Source organism: Rhinichthys klamathensis, unplaced genomic scaffold (assembly GCF_029890125.1).
Source record: "Rhinichthys klamathensis goyatoka isolate OS25496 unplaced genomic scaffold, OSU_Roscu_1.1 h1tg000802l_1, whole genome shotgun sequence".
Taxonomy (NCBI): domain Eukaryota; kingdom Metazoa; phylum Chordata; class Actinopteri; order Cypriniformes; family Leuciscidae; genus Rhinichthys; species Rhinichthys klamathensis.
Genome location: NW_026607194.1, coordinates 266,814 through 293,256, shown reverse-complemented (window position 1 = coordinate 293,256; position 26,443 = coordinate 266,814). Strand labels below are relative to the sequence as shown.

Below are 26,443 nucleotides of genomic sequence, written 5' to 3'. Positions count from 1 at the left end.
AAATAAAATAAAATCCACAGCTCTCGTCTCATCTGAGGCTGGGACTCTAAATAGTGTTCAGTGTCGTCTGTGCTCAACACCAGAACAGTTTCAGGCTTTGCTGGATCTTCTCCAGTGCGTTAGAACTGGTCTCTGTTGGCGCTCGCCGAACCCAATGTCGCTGGTGTGTGTGAACGTGCAGATTAAGGGCCGGGAATATTATAATAAGATCCTCTTCATACGCCAGAAGGAGCGAAATCTGACCGGCTTATTTTAGACGTGCTCTCAGAGAAAGCCTCACCAGAACACAGTTACGGTTTCAGTTTTCATGTGTTCCGTGTCGGTAGAAGCACCGGATTACAGCACTTACACACGGAGAAAGCCAGATTTTCTTGATGTGTCCGCTTTCAGCTCATGAGGACTCATGGGAGTCGGGAGATCAGGACAGAACCAGCACTCACCCAGGTTGGCGTACATGACGAAGAGGTTGAAGTACTGCTGGAGGTGCCGGCCGTGTTCGGACACTTCTCTCCTCAGCAGGTTCAGCACCGCCCGTAACAGGTGATCGCTCAGGGTCGCGGGGTCACAGGCCTGTTCACAACGACAAACGCCCGTTTAAACACCAGGCCAGCTTCTGTGGCTCTGCATGCTGGGAAACTTCATACGGTTTTTATACATCTAAAAACTAAATTAGGTTTAAAGGAGTAGTTCACTTCAGAATTATAATCTCCTGATAGTGTACTCTCCCACACATCATCCAAGATGTTCATGTGTTTCTTTCTTCAGTGGAAAAGAAATGAAGGTTTTTGAGGAACACACTCCAGGGTTTCTCCATATAGTGTCTTCAATGGGGTCCAACGGGTCGAAGGTCCAGATGTGAGTTTCAGTGCAGCTTCAAAGTCTCGACACGATCCAGCCGAGGAATAAGAGTCTGATCTAGACAAACCAGCCGACATTTATAACAAAACTAAACATTTATATACTTTAACCACTAATGCTGGTCTTGCTCATCCACGACTTCACACGTTACGTGATCAGGGTGAAAGGTCAAGTGTGTTCCGGTTCAGAAATGTAGGGAAGGATGAAAAACTCAATTCTCATTTTTTCCTCCAACATCGTGGTTGTTTTACCTTTTATTTATGTATTTATTTTGTAAATGGCGTTTGACTCAGTCTTTGCACGTCCGCTCTGTAAACACTGGGTCGGTTCTTCCGCTTGACCTTTCACCCTGATTGCGTAATGTGTGTCGCATCACAGCTAGAGCAAGACCAGCATTAGTGGTTAAAAGTTTGTCTAGATCAGACTCTTATTCCTCGGCTGGATCGTGTCGAGACTTTGAAGCTGCACTGAAACTCACATCTGGACCTTCGGCCCGTTGGACCCCATTGAAGTCACTATATGGAGAAACCCTGGAGTGTGTTCCTCAAAAACCTTCATTTCTTTTCCACTGAAGAAAGAAACACATGAACATCTTGGATGACGTGGGGAGAGTAAATTATCAGGAGATTATAATTCTGAAGTGAACTCCTCCTTTAACTTTGTTAAAAAATTATTTCAGAGTTACCTGAATAAAAAAGGGGTTAAACCCATCACTATCTAATAAAACATGCTACAGGGATACAGGATATTGAACAATAGAACATGTTGGTGGATCTTTTCCTAAAATTAAAAACTTCTTCACTTCATTCTGTAATGGTCTATTCGGCAACTGGTATAAACAATCTGGTCCCAACGATTAGGAAAATGATAAAAACGTCTCCATAAACTCCCTGAAATAAGTCCCAATGTTGGAAGGAGTCTAGAACCCACTTTTGCTTGCCATTTGTTAAAGTGCCCCTATTATGTTTTTCAGATGTTCCCTTTCTTCCCTTCCATATAGTGTGTAATAGAGCTGTCTGTGACTGTAAGATTGACTCTGGAAGATCAAAGTGCAGATGAATGAAGTTTTTGTCTCCTAATAGAAGCGATTCTGAACTGAAACGAGCTCTCAGAGAGGCGGGGCTTAGAGAGACTGAGTCCTCGATGGCAGACACTGAGAGAAAGAGCTGAAGCTGCAGTGGAGATTATGAGGGAATTAAAGTGTTATTGATCTTGGATGAATGTGAACCTGTCGTAGGAGACGCCAAAGGAAAACCTAGGAACCTTTAAAATAGCATCATAGGGGCATTATAATATAGGAACTTTCCTGTCTCCCATTTAAAAGACCTTTAAAAACTGATAAATCCATTTCATCTGAGAGTGGACCCCAAAATGTTTTCAGCCTAGTGTACATGACACGGAAAAGCACAGCGAGGTTTCGCTGAATCACTGGTTGAGGACCGTGGGACACGGATCTCTGAGATCCTCCTGTACTGGTTTCTCTCCTGTACTGGTTTCTCTCCTGTACTGGTTTCTCTCCTGTACTGGTTTCTCTCCTGTACTGGTTTCTCCCCTGCACTGGTTTCTCCCCTGCACTGGTTTCTCTCCTGCACTGGTTTCTCCCCTGCACTGGTTTCTCCCCTGCACTGGTTTCTCTCCTGCACTGGTTTCTCCCCTGCACTGGTTTCTCTCACCTGTGTGGGTGTGCTGGGAGAGGTAACTGGAGCAGGGCACGGGCCGTCCTGCAGGGAAAAGTGTGCGATGAAAACGATCAGCTTGGCGAAGGCTCCGCGGACCTCTGCGCTGGGACACTCCAGCAGGAACTCGGAGAAGCGCGTGGGGAAGGAGAACAGCACGCTGTGGGCTAGCCAGCTGCGCACGCTCTTGCTGTGCCGCAACAGGAGACACAGGGCGTCATACCTGGAGGAGAAGCAGAGAGAGGGGTCAGGTGACACACACACCTGGACCGGCCACTGGACCCAGACCAGACACACCAGTGCTGCAACACAGCACTCACGGCTCGGATCATTTACGGCTTTAGAGCTACGGATCGGATCATTTAAAATTAAAATTAATAAAAATAATAATTTAAATATATATAGTAGTTTTTGATGTGGTATCGAAGAACTTCAAGTGAGCTTGTAAAAGTAATTTGGAATTAGGCTACACATTTCACCGTTTTCATTTTTGAGGGAAATGTCTTGTTTTCATAATGTAGAGAATGGGTTAATTTATGACAAATAGCCTATAAAAACATCAGGAAACTAGATTCGTTAAGATAAACCGAGCATTCGAGCTCTAGGAGACATCGAGACTATACGAGACATTCTCTAGATCTGTACTTGTATATGAAAGTGCAATAATTCTGATGAAATGCAAATATACATTCCTCAAATGACAACAATTTAAGCAAAATAATCGTTAGCCTATTATCAATTTACCCATAATGCAGCATGACGCAAATATGACTAAGTTTTCATTGACTAAAACGCCCAGGCTTTTAGTCGACTAAATCTTGACTGAATGTAAACAGGGCAAGGTTGACTAAATATGATAAAACCAGTAAGTACATCTGACAGAGGACTGAGACACACACTCCACACACACACACCACACACACACACACCACACACACACCACACACACACCACACACACACTCCACACACACACACCACACACACACTCCACAGACACACACCACACACACACTCCACACACACACACCACACACACACTCCACACACACACACCACAGACACACTCCACAGACACACACACTCCACACACACACACCACACACACACTCCACACACACACACCACACACACACTCCACACACACACACACACACACACTCCACAGACACACACACTCCACACACACACTCCACACACACACACACACTCCACAGACACACACTCCACACACACACTCCACACACACACACCACACACACACTCCACACACACACACCACACACACACTCCACACACACACACTCCACACACACACACCACACACACACTCCACAGACACACACACTCCACACACACACACCACACACACACTCCACACACACACACTCCACACACACACACTCCACACACACACACTCCACACACACACACACACTCCACACACACACACACACACTCCACACACACACACACACACTCCACAGACACACACACTCCACAGACACACACACTCCACACACTCTCCACACACACTCTCCACAGACACACACTCCACAGACACACACTCCACAGACACACACTCCACAGACACACACACTCCACAGACACACACACTCCACACACTCTCCACACACACTCTCCACACACACACTCCACAGACACACACACTCCACAGACACACACACTCCACAGACACACACACTCCACACACTCTCCACACACACTCTCCACAGACACACACACTCCACAGACACACACACTCCACAGACACACACACTCCACAGACACACACACTCCACAGACACACACACTCCACACACACTCCACACACACTCCACACACACTCCACACACACTCCACACACACTCCACACACACTCCACACACACTCCACACACACTCCACACACACTCCACACACACTCCACACACACTCCACACACACTCCACACACACTCCACACACACTCCACACACACTCCACACACACTCCACACACACTCCACACACACTCCACACACACTCCACACACACTCCACACACACTCTCCACACACACTCTCCACACACACTCTCCACACACACACTCCACACACACACACTCCACACACACACACTCCACACACACACACTCCACACACACACACTCCACACACACACACTCCACACACACACACTCCACACACACACACTCCACACACACATTCACACTCCACACACTCCACACACTCCACACACTCCACACACTCACACACTCCACACACTCCACACACACACTCCACACACACACTCCACACACACACTCCACACACACACTCCACACACACACTCCACACACACACTCCACACACACACACTCCACACACACACACACTCACTCCACACACACACACTCCACACTACACACACACTCCACACTCCACACACACACTCCACCCACACTCCACACACACTCCACACACACTCCACACACACTCCACACACACTCCACACACACTCCACACACACTCCACACACACTCCACACACACTCCACACACACTCCACACACCTCCACACACACTCCACACACACTCTCCACACACACTCTCCACACACACTCTCCACCCACACACACTCCACACACACTCTCCACACACACTCTCCACACACACTCTCCACACACACTCTCCACACACACTCTCCACACACACTCTCCACACACACTCTCCACACACACTCTCCACACACACTCTCCACACACACTCTCCACACACACTCTCCACACACACACTCCACACACTCACACACTCCACACACTACACACACTCCACACACTCACACACTCACACACTCCACACACTCACACACTCCACACACTCACACACTCCACACACTCACACACTCCACACACTCACACACTCCACACACTCCACACACTCACACACTCACACACTCCACACACTCCACACACTCACACACACTCCACACACTCCACACACTCACACACTCCACACACTCCACACACACTCCACACACTCAGCTGCCTCACCAGTCAGTCGCCGGGCCTCGGACCGCCTTCTTCGTGTGGAAGCCGGTGCTGAACAGAAACCGGGCCGCGAGCTGTACGCTTATCATCGCTATCTCTTCAGCCTCCGGCAACAGGTGATCTTGACCTAGAAGAACCAGAGAAGAGGAGCATCTCAACCCATCAGACGTTTACAGATCCCCGACACAGAGCCACGGACTGAGGCTCGTCCACACACACACACGGCTTCTATAAACGGAGCTCTTCCTCCACACTCGCGTCCACATGAAAACACGCTGTCAAACCAACAGGTGGCGATATAACCCTAACCGTAAAGCACTGTTGGCCAATCAGAAGCCTGGAAAAATGGTTATTACCGGCTCCGGTTCTGACGTCACGAGCCAAAGTCTTCACCCTGGCAGGAGCGAGCGATCGTGCGTTTGCGTGTGGACCAGGGTTTCTGCACACTTTTTAAAGTAAAATTTAAGACCTTTTTAAGACCCGAAGAAATCAAAATTAATACTGTGCATTAGAGGTGTGCAATATTGACAAAAATGTGTCTCGATATTTTCAAAGTTTTGTTGATAATAATTAGATCATAATTAGATCAACCATGGCTGGTTTAGGCCTGTTGTTGACCGCTGACTCACGAAGATATTACCGTAATATTTTTCATATTCTACGCAGTGGTCAGTTCACAGCAGTGGCAGAAATTAATATTTTTTATTAAGGGGTAATATTTGCCCCCTTATATTGACTTCCAGGGGCATTTTCACCTATATATGGACATTTGTAGATGTATGCATCACCTTTTACGTCCAATTCTAACATTCAAATTAAATTCATTTAGAATAATAACACAACACCACTGTTACCAGTCAAATGAAATCATTAAATCAAAAGACATCTTTTTAAGGATCCGCGTAAACCCTGGTGGACGACCGGCTCCCCGTGCTCGTGTGCACTGGCCTGAGGTCAGCCTCTGCTCACCTGGAGGAGGGTTCAGGTATACGCTGTTGCAGGTCAGCAGCTTCTTCATGAACTGGAAGTACTCGAGGCTGAACTGCATGCGGCTGTGCATGAACTGCACGTTCTGCTTGCGGACGCTGGCCTCGATGGCCGAGGGCATCTTGGGTTGGTTGGGCCGGGACGCGAGCGTGAGTTCGGTGATGTACTTCAGCAGCTCGTCGTCGCCCCCTGTGGCGTCCATGCGCTCGTAGAACAGAATATACGCGTTCCACCAGCGCTTCTGCCGCCGGTACGACATGCGCTTCATCATGTGATCGAACACCTCGCCCATGTACTCTCCACCAAAGCACTGGTTCTTCATCTCCTCGTCGTCGTCCATCTTACACTCCGTCACGTCACCGTCGTCAAACTTGTACCAGCGGTCCTTCAGCCCGTCGCCGTCGCTGCCGTGGCGCTGGACGATGTAGGAGTAGTAGTGTCCGCCGCTAGCCTGACCCGAGTGCACTAGCACGCCCACGAGCCTGTAGCGCGAGCTAGCGTCGGGATTCGCCGGGGGGTTCTCCGCGATGACCTGGCTCTCCGGCGGAACCTCGTCCCCCTCCAGCTTCGCCACGCCGGCCACCGTGTACGGCTCCATGTCCAGCTCGCGGGGGAACTCGAAGTAATCGTTGAACTTGATGGCACACTCGCGCTCCCAATCGTAGTCGAAGCGCTTCAGCTGGATGGCTAACACCGGCGGGAGCTTCTTTATGAGCAGACGCTTCACTGTGTCCACCTGACGGAAAACCACACGAGAGATAGAGAGATTTATTTAATAACAGGTCAGCATCTAAAAATGTAATTAGAAAAATACAAATATCAATGAAACCAAGCTAACAAACACAACAAGTCATATTATACAAATTAACATATGATTAAAAAATCCCAAACCTTTTCAGGCATAATCTTACTAAATAAGTTCTTAAGTGAAATAACTTCATGAAAGAGCATTCTACATGTATTAAACCCAGGACAGTCCAATAATACATGTTTAACAGAGAGGGGATCTTACGAGACACACATAGAGTTGCGTCTTCACCTTTAAGCAAAAAGCATGAGTGAAAACCACAGGAAAACGTCACTAATTTGTCCTGTACAGAAGATTGGGAGATTCAGGGAACACATCCCACCTTCTTGTTGCACTTCTCACAGTGGTACGCGTTGGCTCCTTCCAGAAGATCCCCTTTGACATACTGTTCTAGAGAGTCCAGGAGGTTCTGGTGGTTCCGGATGTCCACGTTCAGCGTTGTGAAGGATTCCTCACACTCATACCTATGAACACACCAGTGTTAATCTCGTTGACGAATCATTTTCCTCATTGACATTATTTCACAGACGAGAACTAAATAAAAACCAGTGTTGAATGACAAAAACTATGACGAAAATCTATTGACACAAATCTATTGCGCACACACACACACTCGAACGGAGGACTGAACTGAGCTCTCTTTCGCGTCTGAATGGACAAACACACACAACATTGAGTCTTAATGCCCGTTTGAAGAGTATTCCCGTAAACACCGTCGGTTATGTCAGAACGTGCACAGTTGTGGGAATATGGGATGTGCATCAGCGCATTGGATCCGCGCATTCGGTCTTAAAGTGACAGTGCGTAATAAAGCTAGTGCGTCTGTGCCCTTAACAATCAAACAACAAAAGAAAAAGAGAAAAGCATTTACTGCTCTTTAATAAGGATTCATTATATTTATACAAATAAATATGTCTGCTTGAAAGAATAAAGAATGATGTATGCAAGTTGTTATAAAGAATGCATAAATCATTCATTGAGAAGAAGACCGTGTATGTCACAGTGCTAAATCTGTGTCTGAATTGCATGTTCAAACTTTAAAACCATTCAAATTAACAGGTTAATAGATGTGCATCTCTACTCAGAATGATTGCCATCACCTGTGAGGACAACCCTGACAGATCTTCTGGTCTGCAAACGAGCCGCCCAAGATCCTGCTGAGCATGCTGGGATGCCCGAGGGCCTTCAGCGCCTCGTCCAGGCTGTCCACCAGCGAGTTGAAGAACTCGAGCGCGTCGTGCTGTTCTCTCAGATTCACCGGTTCCCCCCATAACCTGCAGGAACGATTGAAACGCAGTGTCTTAACACGGATAATGACTGTTCACAGACACATTTCCCATCAGCCACTACTCTAACAAACGCCTCAAACTCAAGCTGTGTCTGGATATTAATCCGGGAAATGAGAAAGTACACAAATTACTAACTTTAACTTTATATAACACACAAAATCTGATTCTGCTGTGGCCGATGTACACAGACACCGCCAGAATAACATTATTACCAGTGATGAATGCGAACAGAGTTTACATGAATGAACGAATAATTCAAGCACCTTTTCATAAAAATGGCTGTTCTCCAGAACTTAAACTTCAGAAACTCAAGCACTTTAAGCACGAGCCCTGCACACGGCATTACGCCACACTTTCCCGTTTTGCTGTGACTGTATTATTAGGGTGTGTGTAACTCTCAGTGTAAGCCGATGTGCTCCAGAAGCGGACTCTAGAGGCGTGAGTACCTGAACTGCTTCCAGAAGCCGCGGGGCACGTAGTACTGCAGCCGGGACGCCGCCAGGTGCCCGAAGATCACCTGCAGATGCCGGAGCACGCCGATGTTGTACTCCTTACGGTCCTCCGCCTTATTGAGAGAGGGCTTGTCATCACACTGCTGACGACAACTGAACACATCATCCCTGGGGTCCACATTACTCTGCAGAGCAACACCCGCGCGAGCGTGAGCAACACTCAGCCGCCTCGCTCCGCACCAGAGCCGCCACACCGTCAGTCCGAATACGGCTATATGTGAATCCGATTGGAATCTGATCTAAAATGATTGATGTCTCGCAACGGTTCAAATCTGATGTGTGTGTTCATGACGCTCCTTCCTTTTCCGGAATATCGGCATTGGTTTCTATGGCAATGATGATGCATCAAAATATATATATGGCAAAAACAACAACAGCCGCAACATGGAGGGGTTTGCAATAGATGTTGGCTTATTTGAATTATACAACACTTTGTTCACTTTGCAACAACACAGCATTGTTTTGGCGGCGACTTTCAGCACATTTCACGCGGTGTGAGACAGTCACAGAAACCACGCGGAATCGAGTTGATTTTCAGAAATGAAATTTAAATTGGATTTCAAACCAAGTCAAGTCATCTTCATTTATATAGCGCTTTAAACAATATAGATCGTTTCAAAGCAGCTTTACAGAGATAGCAGTTAACAATAGAAAACAGTGATAATGAATGATCTTGGCTTAGTGTAATGACTAACCCTAACCCAGCTCTAGAGTAAAGTTATTGTCCAGCTAAAGTTACATTTGATCGATTCACTTCCGTTGTAAAGATCATTAGTGATTACCTTAGCGGCCGCTAACACGACACCGCTCTACAGAAACCCTTAACGCGCTCATACCACACGTGACCCGGACCACAGACCCAGTCTCGGGTCGCGCGGTACATCTGTGGCCATAGCAACAACACTGTACGGGTCAAAGTTATAGATTTTTCTTTTATGCCAAAAATCATTAGGATATTAAGTAAAGATCATGTTCCAATAAGATATTTTGTAAATTTCCTACCGTAAATATATAAAACATTTATTTCTGTGAGTGAATGCAGCAAATCACGGACACTAATGACCAACTTTACAGGGGATTTTCTCAATGTTTAGATTTTTTGCACCGTCAGATTCCAGATGTTCAAATAGTCTCGGCCAAATATTAATGTCCTAACCTAACAAATCATACATCAATGTAAAGCTTATTTATTCAGCTTCTCAATTTAAAAAACTGACCCATGTGACTGGTTTTGAGGTCCAGGGTCACATGTGAATGTAGCTTGAAACGGATTTGTAAAGATCGGATGTCATGTGATTTTTAACCGTTCACACTCTAAATCTGATCGGATTCCAACCGTATTTGCATAAGAGCCGTATTAGTCCTGACAGCCTGCCCGAGGCCTGAGGGTTCTGGGTGCGGTCGAGTGACACGCTTTACCTCGTGGTCCTGCTTCTCGTCCCCGGACGTGTCGTCGTCGATGTCGCTGCCGGTGCCCTCGATGGCCAGGAGCCCGTTGCGGATGTGCGGGATCATGTAGAGCTGCTGGATCACCGAGTTCATGTAGCACGTGGCTCCCGCGTTCTTCAGGCCCACGAAGCCTTTATTCGGCCTCGGCCCCACCGGTGGAAGATACTCCCACTCCGTCAGAGCCTCGCAACCTGAGACACACGCATGTGTTACTAACATGAGCCGCCCATGAAACAGCAGCAGAACGCATTTATGGTTCACTTCAGAGAGGCTTCACGTGAACGAGGCTCTTTAGCTGTGCTTCCACCAAAGACGCGAGTTTAACTAATGCATAAAGTTGCAATAAAGCATAAAACATCTGCGAATAAAGCAGCGTTTCCATCTCATGTGTTCAAGGGAACGAAACCGTCACTAAATATCAGTGATAAACTGAGTTTCTGCAATCGGCTGTGTTCCCTCCATCATGAGCGAGTGTGTGTCGAGCGTCATCATGAACGAGTGTGTGTCGAGCGTCATCATGAACGAGTGTGTGTCGAGCGTCATCATGAACGAGTGTGTGTCGAGCGTCATCATAACGAGTGTGTGTCGAGCGTCATCATGAGCGAGTGTGTGTCGAGCGTCATCATGAACGAGTGTGTGTCGAGCGTCATCATGAACGAGTGTGTGTCGAGCGTCATCATGAACGAGTGTGTGTGGAGCGTCATCATGAACGAGTGTGTGTCGAGGGTCATCATGAACGAGTGTGTGTCGAGCGTCATCATGAACGAGTGTGTGTCGAGCGTCATCATGAACGAGTGTGTGTCGAGCGTCATCATAACGAGTGTGTGTCGAGCGTCATCATGAACGAGTGTGTGTCGAGCGTCATCATGAACGAGTGTGTGTCGAGCGTCATCATGAACGAGTGTGTGTCGAGCGTCATCATAAACGAGTGTGTGTGGAGCGTCATCATGAACGAGTGTGTGTCGAGCGTCATCATGAACGAGTGTGTGTGGAGCGTCATCATGAACGAGTGTGTGTCGAGGGTCATCATGAACGAGTGTGTGTCGAGCGTCATCATGAACGAGTGTGTGTCGAGCGTCATCATGAACGAGTGTGTGTCGAGCGTCATCATAACGAGTGTGTGTCGAGCGTCATCATGAACGAGTGTGTGTCGAGCGTCATCATGAACGAGTGTGTGTCGAGCGTCATCATGAACGAGTGTGTGTCGAGCGTCATCATGAACGAGTGTGTGTGGAGCGTCATCATGAACGAGTGTGTGTCGAGCGTCATCATAAACGAGTGTGTGTGGAGCGTCATCATAAACGAGTGTGTGTCGAGCGTCATCATGAGCGAGTGTGTGTCGAGCGTCATCATGAACGAGTGTGTGTCGAGCGTCATCATGAACGAGTGTGTGTCGAGCGTCATCATGAACGAGTGTGTGTCGAGCGTCATCATGAACGAGTGTGTGTCGAGCGTCATCATAAACGAGTGTGTGTGGAGCGTCATCATAAACGAGTGTGTGTCGAGCGTCATCATGAGCGAGTGTGTGTCGAGCGTCATCATGAACGAGTGTGTGTCGAGCGTCATCATAACGAGTGTGTGTCGAGCGTCATCATAACGAGTGTGTGTCGAGCGTCATCATGAACGAGTGTGTGTCGAGCGTCATCATAACGAATGTGTGTCGAGCGTCATCATAACGAGTGTGTGTCGAGCGTCATCATAAACGAGTGTGTGTCGAGCGTCATCATAACGAGTGTGTGTCGAGCGTCATCATAACGAGTGTGTGTCGAGCGTCATCATAACGAGTGTGTGTCGAGCGTCATCATAAACGAGTGTGTGTCGAGCGTCATCATAAACGAGTGTGTGTCGAGCGTCATCATGAACGAGTGTGTGTCGAGCGTCATCATAACGACTGTGTGTCGAGCGTCATCATAAACGAGTGTGTGTCGAGCGTCATCATAACGAGTGTGTGTCGAGCGTCATCATAACGAGTGTGTGTCGAGCGTCATCATGAACGAGTGTGTGTCGAGCGTCATCATAACGAGTGTGTGTCGAGCGTCATCATGAACGAGTGTGTGTCGAGCGTCATCATGAACGAGTGTGTGTCGAGCGTCATCATGAACGAGTGTGTGTCGAGCGTCATCATGAACGAGTGTGTGTCGAGCGTCATCATAAACGAGTGTGTGTCGAGCGTCATCATAACGAGTGTGTGTCGAGCGTCATCATGAACGAGTGTGTGTCGAGCGTCATCATAACGAGTGTGTGTCGAGCGTCATCATGAACGAGTGTGTGTCGAGCGTCATCATAACGAGTGTGTGTCGAGCGTCATCATGAACGAGTGTGTGTCGAGCGTCATCATGAGCGAGTGTGTGTCGAGCGTCATCGAGTGTGTGTCGAGCGTCATCATGAACGAGTGTGTGTCGAGCGTCATCATGAACGAGTGTGTGTCGAGCGTCATCATGAACGAGTGTGTGTCGAGCGTCATCATGAACGAGTGTGTGTCGAGCGTCATCATAACGAGTGTGTGTCGAGCGTCATCATAACGAGTGTGTGTCGAGGGTCATCATGAACGAGTGTGTGTCGAGCGTCATCATGAACGAGTGTGTGTCGAGCGTCATCATAACGAGTGTGTGTCGAGCGTCATCATAAACGAGTGTGTCGAGCGTCATCATAACGAGTGTGTGTCGAGCGTCATCATAACGAGTGTGTGTCGAGCGTCATCATGAACGAGTGTGTGTCGAGCGTCATCATAACGAGTGTGTGTCGAGCGTCATCATGAGCGAGTGTGTGTCGAGCGTCATCATAAACGAGTGTGTCGAGCGTCATCATAACGAGTGTGTGTCGAGCGTCATCATAAACGAGTGTGTGTCGAGCGTCATCATGAACGAGTGTGTGTCGAGCGTCATCATGAACGAGTGTGTGTCGAGCGTCATCATGAACGAGTGTGTGTCGAGCGTCATCATGAACGAGTGTGTGTCGAGCGTCATCATAACGAGTGTGTGTCGAGCGTCATCATAACGAGTGTGTGTCGAGGGTCATCATGAACGAGTGTGTGTCGAGCGTCATCATGAACGAGTGTGTGTCGAGCGTCATCATAACGAGTGTGTGTCGAGCGTCATCATGAACGAGTGTGTGTCGAGCGTCATCATAACGAGTGTGTGTCGAGCGTCATCATAAACGAGTGTGTGTCGAGCGTCATCATAACGAGTGTGTGTCGAGCGTCATCATAACGAGTGTGTGTCGAGCGTCATCATGAACGAGTGTGTGTCGAGCGTCATCATAACGAGTGTGTGTCGAGCGTCATCATGAACGAGTGTGTGTCGAGCGTCATCATAACGAGTGTGTGTCGAGCGTCATCATGAACGAGTGTGTGTCGAGCGTCATCATAACGAGTGTGTGTCGAGCGTCATCATGAACGAGTGTGTGTCGAGCGTCATCATGAACGAGTGTGTGTCGAGCGTCATCATAACGAGTGTGTGTCGAGCGTCATCATGAACGAGTGTGTGTCGAGCGTCATCATAACGAGTGTGTGTCGAGCGTCATCATGAACGAGTGTGTCGAGCGTCATCATGAGCGAGTGTGTGTCGAGCGTCATCATGAACGAGTGTGTGTCGAGCGTCATCATAAACGAGTGTGTCGAGCGTCATCATAACGAGTGTGTGTCGAGCGTCATCATAAACGAGTGTGTGTCGAGCGTCATCATAACGAGTGTGTGTCGAGCGTCATCATGAGCGAGTGTGTGTCGAGCGTCATCATGAACGAGTGTGTGTCGAGCGTCATCATGAACGAGTGTGTGTCGAGCGTCATCATGAACGAGTGTGTGTCGAGGGTCATCATAACGAGTGTGTGTCGAGCGTCATCATGAACGAGTGTGTGTCGAGCGTCATCATGAACGAGTGTGTGTCGAGCGTCATCATGAACGAGTGTGTGTCGAGCGTCATCATAACGAGTGTGTGTCGAGCGTCATCATGAACGAGTGTGTGTCGAGCGTCATCATGAACGAGTGTGTGTCGAGCGTCATCATGAGCGAGTGTGTGTCGAGCGTCATCATGAACGAGTGTGTGTCGAGCGTCATCATGAACGAGTGTGTGTCGAGCGTCATCATAACGAGTGTGTGTCGAGCGTCATCATGAACGAGTGTGTGTCGAGCGTCATCATGAACGAGTGTGTGTCGAGCGTCATCATAACGAGTGTGTGTCGAGCGTCATCATGAACGAGTGTGTGTCGAGCGTCATCATGAACGAGTGTGTGTCGAGCGTCATCATGAACGAGTGTGTGTCGAGCGTCATCATGAACGAGTGTGTGTCGAGCGTCATCATGAACGAGTGTGTGTCGAGCGTCATCATAACGAGTGTGTGTCGAGCGTCATCATAACGAGTGTGTGTCGAGCGTCATCATGAACGAGTGTGTGTCGAGCGTCATCATGAACGAGTGTGTGTCGAGCGTCATCATGAACGAGTGTGTGTCGAGCGTCATCATGAACGAGTGTGTGTCGAGCGTCATCATGAACGAGTGTGTGTCGAGCGTCATCATGAACGAGTGTGTGTCGAGCGTCATCATGAACGAGTGTGTGTCGAGCGTCATCATGAACGAGTGTGTGTCGAGCGTCATCATAACGAGTGTGTGTCGAGGGTCATCATGAACGAGTGTGTGTCGAGCGTCATCATGAACGAGTGTGTGTCGAGCGTCATCATGAACGAGTGTGTGTCGAGCGTCATCATGAACGAGTGTGTGTCGAGCGTCATCATAACGAGTGTGTGTCGAGGGTCATCATGAACGAGTGTGTGTCGAGCGTCATCATAACGAGTGTGTGTCGAGCGTCATCATAACGAGTGTGTGTCGAGCGTCATCATGAACGAGTGTGTGTCGAGCGTCATCATAACGAGTGTGTGTCGAGCGTCATCATGAACGAGTGTGTGTCGAGCGTCATCATAACGAGTGTGTGTCGAGCGTCATCATGAACGAGTGTGTGTCGAGCGTCATCATGAACGAGTGTGTGTCGAGCGTCATCATAACGAGTGTGTGTCGAGGGTCATCATGAACGAGTGTGTGTCGAGCGTCATCATGAACGAGTGTGTGTCGAGCGTCATCATGAGCGAGTGTGTGTCGAGCGTCATCATGAACGAGTGTGTGTCGAGCGTCATCATGAACGAGTGTGTGTCGAGCGTCATCATGAACGAGTGTGTGTCGAGCGTCATCATAACGAGTGTGTGTCGAGGGTCATCATGAACGAGTGTGTGTCGAGCGTCATCATGAACGAGTGTGTGTCGAGCGTCATCATGAACGAGTGTGTGTCGAGCGTCATCATGAACGAGTGTGTGTCGAGCGTCATCATGAACGAGTGTGTGTCGAGCGTCATCATGAACGAGTGTGTGTCGAGCGTCATCATGAACGAGTGTGTGTCGAGCGTCATCATGAACGAGTGTGTGTCGAGCGTCATCATGAACGAGTGTGTGTCGAGCGTCATCATAACGAGTGTGTGTCGAGCGTCATCATAACGAGTGTGTGTCGAGCGTCATCATGAACGAGTGTGTGTCGAGCGTCATCATGAACGAGTGTGTGTCGAGCGTCATCATAAACGAGTGTGTGTCGAGCGTCATCATGAACGAGTGTGTGTCGAGCGTCATCATGAACGAGTGTGTGTCGAGCGTCATCATAACGAGTGTGTGTCGAGCGTCATCATGAACGAGTGTGTGTCGAGCGTCATCATGAACGAGTGTGTGTCGAGCGTCATCATGAACGAGTGTGTGTCGAGCGTCATCATGAACGAGTGTGTGTCGAGCGTCATCATGAATGAGTGTGTGTCGAGCGTCATCATGAACGAGTGTGTGTCGAGCGTCATCATAACGAGTGTGTGTCGAGCGTCATCATGAACGAGTGTGTGTCGAGCGTCATCATGAACGAGTGTGTGTCGAGCGTCATCATGAACGAGTGTGTGTCGAGCGTCATCATGAACGAGTGTGTGTCGAGCGTCATCATGAGCGAGTGTGTGTCGAGCGTCATCATGAACGAGTGTGTGTCGAGCGTCATCATGAACGAGTGTGTGTCGAGCGTCATCATAAACGAGTGTGTGTCGAGCGTCATCATGAACGAGTGTGTGTCGAGCGTCATCATGAACGAGTGTGTGTCGAGCGTCATCATAACGAGTGTGTGTCGAGCGTCATCATGAGCGAGTGTGTGTCGAGCGTCATCATGAACGAGTGTGTGTCGAGCGTCATCATGAACGAGTGTGTGTCGAGCGTCATCATGAACGAGTGTGTGTCGAGCGTCATCATGAACGAGTGTGTGTCGAGCGTCATCATGAACGAGTGTGTGTCGAGCGTCATCATGAGCGAGTGTGTGTCGAGCGTCATCATGAACGAGTGTGTGTCGAGCGTCATCATGAACGAGTGTGTGTCGAGCGTCATCATGAACGAGTGTGTGTCGAGCGTCATCATGAACGAGTGTGTGTCGAGCGTCATCATGAACGAGTGTGTGTCGAGCGTCATCATGAGCGAGTGTGTGTCGAGCGTCATCATGAACGAGTGTGTGTCGAGCGTCATCATGAACGAGTGTGTGTCGAGCGTCATCATGAGCGAGTGTGTGTCGAGCGTCATCATGAGCGAGTGTGTGTCGAGCGTCATCATGAGCGAGTGTGTGTCGAGCGTCATCATGAACGAGTGTGTGTCGAGCGTCATCATGAGCGAGTGTGTGTCGAGCGTCATCATGAACGAGTGTGTGTCGAGCGTCATCATGAGCGAGTGTGTGTCGAGCGTCATCATGAACGAGTGTGTGTCGAGCGTCATCATGAGCGAGTGTGTGTCGAGCGTCATCATGAACGAGTGTGTGTCGAGCGTCATCATGAACGAGTGTGTGTCGAGCGTCATCATGAACGAGTGTGTGTCGAGCGTCATCATGAGCGAGTGTGTGTCGAGCGTCATCATGAGCGAGTGTGTGTCGAGCGTCATCATGAGCGAGTGTGTGTCGAGCGTCATCATGAACGAGTGTGTGTCGAGCGTCATCATAACGAGTGTGTGTCGAGCGTCATCATAACGAGTGTGTGTCGAGCGTCATCATGAACGAGTGTGTGTCGAGCGTCATCATGAACGAGTGTGTGTCGAGCGTCATCATGAACGAGTGTGTGTCGAGCGTCATCATAAACGAGTGTGTGTCGAGCGTCATCATAAACAATATTTTAGTTTGATAATGTTTTTAATTTAATATTTTTAGGAGATTTTATGGTACTAAATTATATTTACGCTGTATTTATAATCCATTACTTCACTTTTTAAATATAGACCTAAAAATTAAATGTCCGGCTGTAACTGTGGTAAACCTTGAGCGCTTTAGAGCGACAGACTGAAGTTTGATCTCTTCAGAGTCGACACTCGGCAGATTATTGCTGAAGTGAAAACGGTTTTGAAAAGTGAACTCCACAGCGCATTAACTGAAGGCGAGCCGTGCTCTTGCCTAGATAGTACATGTCCGTGAGCGTGTCGACGATCTGCTTGAGGTTCCGCACGCAGCCGACAGCGAGCGCCACGAGCAGCTCGAAGCCGGCGCTGATGGAGGCGGGACTGGTGCACACTGGGATAGCTTGCTCCGCCGGGAACTCGCCGCTCTTCACGTACTGCAGGTACACGTTAGACGCCGGGAAGATGAAGTCATCAATCAGCTCCTGTGAGACACAACACAAGTTAGCCTAGTGCACATCAGGTCATCCACCCTTTACAACAGATCTGAAAAATATATATATATGAGTAATTATAATTCTGGAAACTATAAGTTACAGTCGAATCAGCTTTATTTACACAGCGCTTTACAACAGTGTTTCAGAGCAGCTTTACTGAGATAACAGGACAATAATGCAACTCAGTGTGTTTCCAGAAGAGAACAGCGCCAGTCCAGCTTAAAGGAGAACTCCGGTCAATTTTATCATTGAGCTCATTTTGTTGTAAATTTGGAGTGCTGTCAGCACAGAGAGCAACGACAGGAATCTGTGTTTCCTACACCGTGTTATCCTCTTAGTTGATTGTCGAGTTCGCGCGCGCGATCAATGGTAACTCGACAATCAACTAGTCAAGTCATCTTCATTTATATAGCGCTTTTAACAATGGATTGTTTCAAAGCAGCTTTACAGAGATAAACATATAATCTAAGTTAACAGAGATTGTTTTGGCGTTATAGCGGTTCTTGAATAATGTTACTTCCAGCTAAAGTTAACTTTGATTGATTCACCTCCGTCGAAATGATCAGACTTTAAACTGAACCTGTGACTAACGCTGACGGCGTTCACATGCTCATTCAGAATTCTAGTTATGTGCTTTTTAAAATATGTGCGCAGGTTTGTAATTCCATACAACCCAGCCTAAACAAACTACTTGTCTTGCCTATAAATGTTGATACAGAATTTTGTTTTATTTTATCACTTCGGGGTACGCGAGCCGGAATCACAACGCTTTATCTGTAGAGTGGGAAAGGGATCCTCCATCCTCCAACTACTGTGGACTTCGACCGGAAACAGAAGTAAATACGGGTATGTGAGCTGGCTGAATAAACACTTTATTCATATCTTTTACATTTACTGCAGTCAGATTCACCGTGTTCACTCACATGGCTGTGCACTTGTAATGACACATCAAGGATGTTAAGAGGCTAAAAGCAGGTTTAAAACTTGCCCCATTGAAGTCAACAGGGTGCGAATTTTAAAAAGAGGATAACATGGTTGAAACACAGATTCCTGTCGTTGCTCTCTGTGCTGACAGCACTCCAAATTTACCAAAAAATGAGCTCAATGTTAAAATTGACCGGAGTTCTCCTTTAAGTAAGATCAGCGATGGATCATTTCTGTTGTAAGAAGGTTATTAATATAGCTCATTTATATATACAGCGGCTCTGGAGAACACCGTGATGTCATCGTCCAGCTCAGTTCTCATATAATGCAGTCAGTGCAGGAGATCAATAATATTGCTGAATGTTATATGAACAGGACCGTCACCTTTATTAGATTAGCCCCGTCTCTCTCGCAGCCGATGTAGAACTTCTTCTCGGGCGTCTGGAAGGCCAGCAGTTCTTTAGTGACGCCCAGATGGCCCTCGAGGATGGTGTCCTCCACACCCGGCTCGCCCGTCGCCTTCACCTCATCCTGAACGCACAGGAAAAGCAGAGAGTCAGAGCGCGGCTGTGAGGCCGGGCCGAAGCGTGTGAACGAGCACTCACGCGGATCCGCTTCAGCCACTCGATCTCGTTGTTGAGCAGCACCTCGGCGTTGGGCAGGTTTATGTTGCTGTTGTAGGCGTAGTTGAGCAAGTGGCGTAAGAGCGTGAAGTAATCGCCAGCGTGCTTCGCTCTTTCTTTAGCCGTACTCTGAAACAGCAGCAAGCATTATTAGCGGCATCTGAACATGTTGCATCATGGGTCAACCCTGCCACACGAGTGCTGTACTCACTCCCAGGACGGTGAAGAGGAGGGTGATGAAGAACAGCAGGGGGCGGTGTCCCATGCAGCACCTGGTGGCCATGAGGAAGAACTGCTCCTGGGCCGTCTGACGCACCGCTCTGAGGGAACACACACACACACACACACACACTCTTTAGCAACTCAATCTTCACATGTCGCAGTTTCTCATGTTAAAGGTCACGCTGATCAGCCTCAGCCCTCTGCTGCTCTTCGGCCATTTGGGTTTTTTAGAAAATGTTTCTTCATCGGAATGGTTCGAAACTTGGTGAAGGTTTTGGCACTTGCTGTGTGAACACACAAAAATCACGGCCATGATGTGAACAGGTTTAATGGTCCTGAAAACAACAGTCACACTGCAGCGGCCAATGAGCGCACTGGAAATGGAGAGAGTTTCCTCTAGTGGAAGCGTGTGGAACTGCAGCCGAACACACTCTCACTGAACGCTCCTTAACTCAGAGATCAAGATATCAGACTCGAACTCGTTTAGATTTATGGCTTTGATTTTCTTGCAGTTTTAGAGTAAAATGTGATTTTGAAAATTATATATTTCATAGAAAAATTTAAAATAGTATGTTTACACATTCTTCATAACAATAAACGTACATTTCTGTAACTTTTTTGTTCACTTTTTAAAACTGTTTTCACTTCAGCAATAATCTGCCGAGTGTCGACTCTGAAGAGATCAAACTTCAGTCTGTCGCTCTAAAGGTTTACCACAGTTTGAGCTGGACATTTAATTTTCAGGTCTACGCTCAAAAAGTGAATAAATGGATTATAAATTCAGCGTAAATATAATTTAGTACCATAAAATCCCCTAAAAATACAAAATATTAAATAAAAAACATTACCGAACTAAAAATAGTGCTATTATAGTTTATTAATTTCACTGAAATAGAGGATGTCAGTAATTTGAGCGGCACTGAAGAGCAGCAGAGGATCGTCAGCCGACACACACTGCGGTGCAGGGGGTTCTGGGAGATGCTAAAGCACCCGAACGCTAGCTCAGTAAGAGTGTTGCTGTGGACGCACTTGCTCTGGCAGTGCAGCAGCAGGTCGATGATGAAGGTCTGCCACGCCTTCTCTTTGCTGAGCGTGTCCAGGGCCGTCGGGAGCAGAGCGAAACACAAGGTCATGACCTCCAGCGCCTCACAGCACACCTGCTCGTCTTCAGCGTCAGGCTCGTTCCCCGCATTCGTCTGAGGAACAACACAAGCATGTTACAGGTGCAGTGTGGGATATTTAGGAGGATCTGCAATATCATAAACATAACTGTGTTCAGTGGTGTGTGAAGGCCTTATATAATGAACCGTTGTGTGTTTATTAGCTTAGAATGAGCGTTTCTCTCTACACACACCGCCGGTCCGCTTACATCCACGTGTTTCTACGGTGGCCCTGAGCGGACACACACGTTTCCTCACTGTGTTGTTCTTCATGATAAGAAGCTGCTAAAGTCAGCGAATAAAACACTGACACAATGATGAACAAGTAACTATAATATTCACAATAACATCGTTTTACTGAATTAAGTAGACCTAATTCTTAATGTTTGTAAAGAAACCTCATTGTTTAACTGGCTACTCTCTGCGGTCTCAGACGACGACATCACTTCCTGTCGGCCACCGCAACTTCTGTTGGGTGCAATTCACCACCTCGCCACTAGATGCCGCTAAAGGGTTAGGTCATCACACAGTGCGCCTTTAAACGAGCAACACTTTTGTGGACACTGTTTATGACTCGTGCCTTTTCGTAGATCTGGCTGATCTCTTCGTTGGAGCTGAAGACGAGGTGCACCATCCCGCATCCCGAAGCCCAGACGATCTTCTGCACCGCGCGGATCACACAGATGTCCGGGATGTACTTCGAGGCCTGGAAGAAGTTCTGTACGGTGTGGGAAAACAACAAAGATCAGTGTGAGACGCGTTTACATGATCTCATCCTGCGAGTTCAAAGCGGTGCGGATCAGCACCTCGTCGGAGATCTGCTGGGCCAATCGGATGGCCACGTTGCGCAGCATGCACTCGGAGCCGGGGTTGGGAATGTTCTGGAGAGCGTTCTGCAGAACCAGAGCCTGATCGTGAGTCGCCTGGTTGATCTGGAAGACACACAGAAAGGCACGTCAGCATGAGGGAGGGATGAGCAGTGTTGCCAGATTGGGAGGGTTCTGGGTTCACAGAATGTGGGCTGGTTTGGGGTCAAACACGTAGTGTAACAGCGTAGGCTCACTATTGGCCGACGCTGGTCATGTGATATCATCAAGCACATCAAAAATATCTTAATCTGTGTTCCGAAGATGAACGAAAGTCTTACGGGGATGAACCACATGAGGGCGAGTAATTACTGACAGAGTTTTAATCTTTGGGTGAACTATCCCTTTAACGTCTACTATCCAAGCACTTATATTGGGCACTTTTCTTACTGTTGATATTAAAAAGATGCATGTGTTTTTCCAAGGGTTAAAGTCATGGGTTCATTTCTTCTCCATCTGGACATTTTAGTCATATTTGCTCATTCGTTTTAAACTGTTTTCCTGGGAAAATAATTTATTTTTATTTGATTTAGTCATCATTATTTTGTTTTAAGGAGATAAAAATGGTGCTTATCAACCTTGACTGACATGGCAATAAAATTATATCACATTATTTTGGCAGGTTGTGTGGGGGTAAGTTGTGTCGGGGTAAGTCAGCGTGGGTAAGTTGTAGCGGGGTAAGTCAGTGGGTGAGGTTGTGTGGGGGTAAGTTGTGTCGGGGTAAGTCAGCGGGGTAAGTTGTAGCGGGGTAAGTCAGTGGGTGAGGTTGTGTGGGGGTAAGTTGTGTCGGGGTAAGTCAGCGTGGGTAAGTTGTAGCGGGGTAAGTCAGTGGGTGAGGTTGTGTGGGGGTAAGTTGTGTCGGGGTAAGTCAGCGGGGTACGATGTGTCAGGGTAACTCAGCGGGGTAAGTTGTGTCGGGGTAAGTCAGCGGGGTACGATGTGTCGGGGTAAGTTGTGTCGGGGTAAGTCAGCGGGGTAAGTTGTGTCGGGGTAAGTTGTGTCAGGGTAAGTCAGCGGGGTACGATGTGTCGGGGAAAGTCAGCGGGGTAGGTTGTGTCGGGGTAAGTTGTGTCGGGGTAAGTCAGTGGGTGAGGTTGTGTGGGGGTAAGTTGTGTCGGGGTAAGTCAGCGGGGTATGTTGTGTGGGGGTAAGTCGCACCGGAGAGGCGGGGTTGGTGCCCTCCACCACAGGCTGGCACGCCTCTGCCACTGCCTTCACGTGCCCGAACCCGATGGCGGTGAGCATGAGTTTGCTGATCTTGAGGGCGTTCAGGTAAGAGCCGCGCCTCGTCTCCATTGTCCGCACTGAGTGTACTGGAAGTCTGCTTCCTCAGTGTGCCTTCCAGTACGAGAGCGGAAGACACCACTCTTCAGAGAAGTTGTACTGGAAGTCACAGCCGTCGTCTCCACAGCGTGCCCTGGGGCATCAGCAGCTAACCCATACCTCGAGCTAACCACACACCTCAGGCTAACCACAACCCAGGCTAACCCACACCTCGGCTAACCCACACCCCGGCTAACCCACACCTCGGCTAACCCACACCCCGGCTAACCCACACCTCGGCTAACCCACACCCCGGCTAACCCACACCTCGGCTAACCCACACCTCGGCTAACCCACACCCCGCCTAACCCACACCTCGGCTAACCCACACCCCGGCTAACCCACACCCCGGCTAACCCACACCTCGGCTAACCCACACCTCGGCTAACCCACACCTCGGCTAACCCACACCCCGGCTAACCCACACCCCGGCTAACCCACACCTCGGCTAACCCACACCTCGGCTAACCCACACCTCGGCTAACCCACACCTCGGCTAACCCACACCTCGGCTAACCCACACCCCGGCTAACCCACACCTCGGCTAACCCACACCTCGGCTAACCCACACCTCGGCTAACCCACACCTCGGCTAACCCACACTCAAGGACTTCCAGGTCCAATACCCTCAAACTCAAGGACTCAATGTAGGGACATTTCATGCGAGAGCAAGGTTACATCGTGTCACCTCAGCGTTTCTGCCGCTGGTGTGTATTGGGGAAAGCGCTATACAAATAAACTTGAATTGAAGAGGAGCAGAAGCGTGACAAAATACGAAGATACCTCGGTGAGGTAGAGCACTTGTGACGCGGGCGGCCCGAAGAAGCGCGAGTCCAGAGTGGGGCTCAGACTGTTCTCTCCCAGCTTGGCGTGATCCAAGCACGTCGCCCGGAGGTTCTCCACTGTAGTGGTATCTGTGGACACAAGACACATGTTTCAGCAGCTCTCCGGGCGCCACACGGCACGCCTCGGGCTCGGCTGGTACCTGGAGGCATGAGCTTCATGAGCACTCGAGCTCCGTCTCGCAGTAGCGGCGTGTTTAGGGTGCAGCCCAGATCCGCGATCTGCCACAGGAACGAGATGTAGCGCAGGTGCAGAGACATGATCTGAGGAGAGGAGAAACACAGCTTTAACGCGTGTCAGCAGGACTGATTATTCTGCGCTTTGGATCAGACATGCAGAAAACCCCGCCTCTCTGAGAGCTGCTCTGCTCTGATTGGTCAGAAACCAAATGCTTATTATCATAACAAAAAAAACACTTTAATTCCCTCATAATCTCCACTGCAGCTTCAGCTCTTTCTCTCAGTGTCTGAAACGCTTCCATCGAGGATTCAGTCTCTCTAAGCCCCGCCTCTCTGAGAGCTGCTCTGCTGTGATTGGTCAGAAACGCTCATTATCATATCTGACTCTCAGCTCTTGATCACAGTGATACGAACAGTGGCGATGGCGTGGGTTTCACCGTCTCAATCTCAGAAAACAGCGTCTCCTCGACACGAACAACACGAGCCGAACTCTCCCAGTCTCAGATACACTAGTGTTAGAGGGCGGGGCTAAGAGACGCTGCTCAGCCAATCAACACCACAGGCTGGCATTATGCTAATGAGTTACAAACCTACGCAGGATCAGCAGAGACTGAATTACTGACGACTCGTTTCAGTTCAGAATCGCTTTCTTTTAGGAGACAAAAACTTCATTCATCTGCACTTTTAAACTTTACAGACCTTTTACATTCTCAAATAGATTTATTACATTTATTAAAAGCATAATAGGGGCACTTCAAAGATTTATAGGTTTTATGTGAGGTAACCTAAATGTAAAAACAGGAAATGTGCACATATAATAAAATTTCCATTATTATAAAGATTAAATAATCTCTAACATCGGACAAAAACAGATACATGTGGCGCAGATCCTCAGAGCTGAGGGTCACATGATGCACAAACACGGCCTCACCACTCCTGGTAAGCAGCTCTCCACCTCGGGGTTCGGGCCGTCGCTGAAGTGGTTGGCGTGGGTCCCGGGCGAGCCGGTGGACGAGTCGGACGAGCTGTCGGGGCTCGAGGGCATGTTGGCGCTGACCTGCATGAGCTTCGCCGTGATGAGCTGCAGAGAGAGCCGGGCGAGGGTTATAGCAGCTTCCCCTCAAATGTCAAAGCAGAAACATGTCTTAAAGGGATAGTTCACCCAAAAATGAAAATTAGCCCATGATTTACTCGCCCTCAAGCCATCCCTGGTGTGTATGACACTCTTCTTTCAGACGAACACAATCAGAGTTATATTACAAATTGTCCTGGCTCTTCCAAGCTTATAATGGTGGATAGTTGCACTTTTATGATGGACAGATGCACTTTTATGGACAGATGCACTTTTATGATGGACAGATGCACTTTTATGATGGACAGATGCACTTTTATGATGGATAGATGCACTTTTATGATGGATAGATGCACTTTTATGATGGACAGATGCACTTTTATGATGGACAGATGCACTTTTATGATGGACAGATGCACTTTTATGATGGATAGATGCACTTTTATGATGGACAGATGCACTTTTATGATGGACAGATGCACTTTTATGATGGACAGATGCACTTTTATGATGGACAGATGCACTTTTATGATGGACAGATGCACTTTTATGATGGACAGATGCACTTTTATGATGGACAGCTGCACTTTTATGATGGATAGATGCACTTTTATGATGGACAGATGCACTTTTATGATGGATAGATGCACTTTTGATGGACAGATGCACTTTTATGATGGACAGATGCACTTTTATGATGGATAGATGCACTTATGATGGATAGATGCACTTTTATGATGGATAGATGCACTTTTATGATGGACAGATGCACTTTTATGATGGATAGATGCACTTTTATGATGGATAGTTGCACTTTTATGATGGACAGATGCACTTTTATGATGGATAGATGCACTTTTCTGATGGATTGATGCACTTTTATGATGGACAGATGCACTTTTATGATGGATAGTTGCACTTTTATGATGGATAGTTGCACTTTTATGATGGATAGATGCACTTTTATGATGGACAGATG

General features: G+C 48.2%; 1 protein-coding gene across 1 annotated transcript in view; it reads right to left on the bottom strand.

Annotated features, from left to right (window-relative positions):
• The window catches only part of LOC130078043 (probable ubiquitin carboxyl-terminal hydrolase FAF-X), a 64,245-nt gene that overhangs the window by 11,902 nt on the left and 25,900 nt on the right, over positions 1–26,443 (bottom strand). Inside the window, 19 exon segments of the mRNA XM_056243513.1 lie at positions 441–570; positions 2,532–2,757; positions 5,563–5,686; positions 6,529–7,282; positions 7,677–7,818; positions 8,455–8,628; positions 9,090–9,208; positions 10,575–10,795; positions 18,033–18,240; positions 19,561–19,707; positions 19,782–19,928; positions 20,011–20,119; positions 21,051–21,217; positions 21,762–21,899; positions 21,988–22,113; positions 23,206–23,464; positions 24,146–24,284; positions 24,356–24,476; positions 25,324–25,473. Of these exon segments, the coding sequence (XP_056099488.1) occupies positions 441–570; positions 2,532–2,757; positions 5,563–5,686; positions 6,529–7,282; positions 7,677–7,818; positions 8,455–8,628; positions 9,090–9,208; positions 10,575–10,795; positions 18,033–18,240; positions 19,561–19,707; positions 19,782–19,928; positions 20,011–20,119; positions 21,051–21,217; positions 21,762–21,899; positions 21,988–22,113; positions 23,206–23,464; positions 24,146–24,284; positions 24,356–24,476; positions 25,324–25,473 (3,601 nt within the window).